General features: G+C 32.8%; 1 protein-coding gene across 2 annotated transcripts in view; it reads right to left on the bottom strand.

Moving 5' to 3' along the window:
• LOC119574604 (F-box only protein 21-like) overlaps positions 1-1,213 on the bottom strand; it is a 12,686-nt gene extending 11,473 nt beyond the window's left edge. Inside the window, exon 1 of one of the 2 annotated variants that reach the window (XM_037921942.1) lies at positions 988-1,213. In XM_037921942.1, the coding sequence (XP_037777870.1) occupies positions 988-1,160 (173 nt within the window). In that variant the 5' untranslated portion in view covers positions 1,161-1,213. The remainder of the gene's footprint in view (positions 1-987) is intronic. The other variant, XM_037921941.1, reaches the window with a different exon arrangement.
• Between the last annotated feature and the right edge of the window lie 1,287 nt (positions 1,214-2,500).

The raw sequence follows: 2,500 nt of genomic DNA, 5'->3' as shown, positions 1-2,500 counted from the left end.
TCAAACGACGGGAATTGAATAATTGAGTGTGCCGTTACCGCGCGCGACAAAATCGGGCTATAACTTTCGTACTTATTTTAAGCTGCGCGGCATGAAATACCGCCACGGCCACCGAAGTACTTTGCGCTCAGGCAAGGGTTAATAAATTCCATTTTAAGACAAATATTGTGTAAGTATTGAACTGTTACCCTATTTAACGACAAACATCACTAAGGTTTGCAAGCTGTGTAATAATTGTTCAAAGTTTGTTGTTTGAGAATAACATCCATGTAGACTGCGTGTGCCGCAACGATGGCGCGACAGTAACTGTCTAGCGCATTATTTTATTTGCTTTTGTTTGCTTTGCTTTGCTTTGTACTACCATTTGTTAATGCAATCAATCGATAAAATACCGTTGCTATTTGAGGAGCAATTAATGAAGCCTTGTACAATGAATTGATACGGTCATCATGAAACTTTCGAAACACATTTTCATATTAAAAAGTTGCTTTTGTCCAATCATGATTTAATGCAACAGTAATGTGCGTCAATCATTCAACAGAGTAATCCTGGATTTAACCACAGAATTGTATACGTAATCGTATAGGTGAAGCGTGACTCCCGCTCCCGTAGAGTTTCAGCTGACACGATTTATTTCAGTGTTTTTGTTCTATTTTTCTATGTATAAATTATGCTAATTCTTGCCCTAAATACAGTACGAAGCTGACTTATACATTTTATCAACTCTGCCGTCGGGGAATACAAGTTCTGCCGCCCATCAACGTGTCAAATGCGACGCAAAACAACAGCATAACAGCGTTAAACTACGAAGGAATATTCCATTCCATAATTTATTATTTTTTTGTTTACGAAACTCGGAGGCTGGATGAAACTGGAAACTTACCAAAAAATAAATACACTTCAAAATACATATAAGACAACATCTCAACGAGACAACACTTTGTTAAATCACAGAAAGTCCTTGCGATAACCCAACCAGGGACTCACTACTGCTCGATTTTCTTTCTCCACAAATCCTGTGTTGCGATGACATTTCTCAATCTCGTGCAAGTGGCCGCTCCTCTGCCCAAATCCTGAACCGTAATGACCCTGCAGGATACGATCTTGAGGAGCAGCTCATCAGGAAGGTCCAGGAGACCCGCTTGGTCCAAGGACTCCATTATGTAAACAAACACGGGATCAGGTGACGCCCGGCGGACCACATCAGCTGATCCGAAACTCGTGGGGTTCTGCGGAAGCATCGAATTTCTTTTGTGCATTTTATGAGCTTATGATTTTTTTTCTTAACAAACAAGTTACTGTTGAAATGTATTAATCTAGGTGATATTATTGGTAGTGATTAGTGTTGTTGATATCGCTTGCTAATATAAAGAAGTTTATGCCAAATGCCATTACAACGACAACAACAACGATACTATTACTACTACTACTACTACTACTACTACTACTACTACTACTACTACTACTACTACTCATAATAATAATAATAATAATAATAATAATAATAATAATAATAATAATAATAATAATAATAATAATAGCAATAACAGTAATGTCAGAAAGAATAATAATCATGGTAATGATGATAACAACAATAATAATAAAAACAATAATAGTAATAATGATAATGAAAAAAGATAATATTGATAATAACAATGGCAAAATAATAACAACAACAACAATAATAAAAATGATAATAGTAATAGTAATAATAATGATAGTGACCATAATAATAGTAATAATAGCAATAATAGTAATAATAAAAATTATTATAATACTGATAATAAAAATGAAAAACAAAGATATTAACAATGACAGTAATAACGATGATAATAATAATATAATAATAATAAAAATAATAATAGTGATGATGATAATGATGATTATGATAATAAAATCTATATTATCAAGAGCAATAATAATAATACTGAAAATGATAATAATAATAATAATAATAATAATAATAATAATAATAATAAAAGTGATAATAATAGTAATGATAAAAGCAATATTAACAACAGCAACAACAACAATAATAATAATAACAACAATGATGATGATGATTGAGTATAACAGTGTTACAAAGTTTCGGGATTCAGATAAACATGCCTTTGTTTGCCCAAATATTAATAAGCTGATTACGAAAATTACGATTTCCAGACTCTCCCCCTACCATTTTCGTGAATCTTATACTCATGTTATCTAGCACCCTTTTTGAGTGCTGTTATACCACATCTTACCACCCTTCATACTCCCTTGAGTAAGGATGGTCACAAGTGGAATATAACCCAAATATTTTGACGCGTATAAGCCACTGGAAAACAGATTTTTGTTCCTTTCTCCCCGGCTCGGTGTTTGTTGTAAGAGTAATGCATCCGGTTTTACGTGTGACTTCCCCTTTTTGTAATCTTCACTTTATTTCAGTATTATAACAATTGGTTATTATAATCATATGAAATAACTTAATACATTTAATAGTGTACTCACTTATACGAATGAA

The sequence above is a fragment of the Penaeus monodon genome, chromosome 6, assembly GCF_015228065.2.
Source record: "Penaeus monodon isolate SGIC_2016 chromosome 6, NSTDA_Pmon_1, whole genome shotgun sequence".
Classification (NCBI taxonomy): domain Eukaryota; kingdom Metazoa; phylum Arthropoda; class Malacostraca; order Decapoda; family Penaeidae; genus Penaeus; species Penaeus monodon.
Note: the sequence above shows the minus strand (reverse complement) of the source record. Positions and strands in the feature narration are given on the sequence as shown.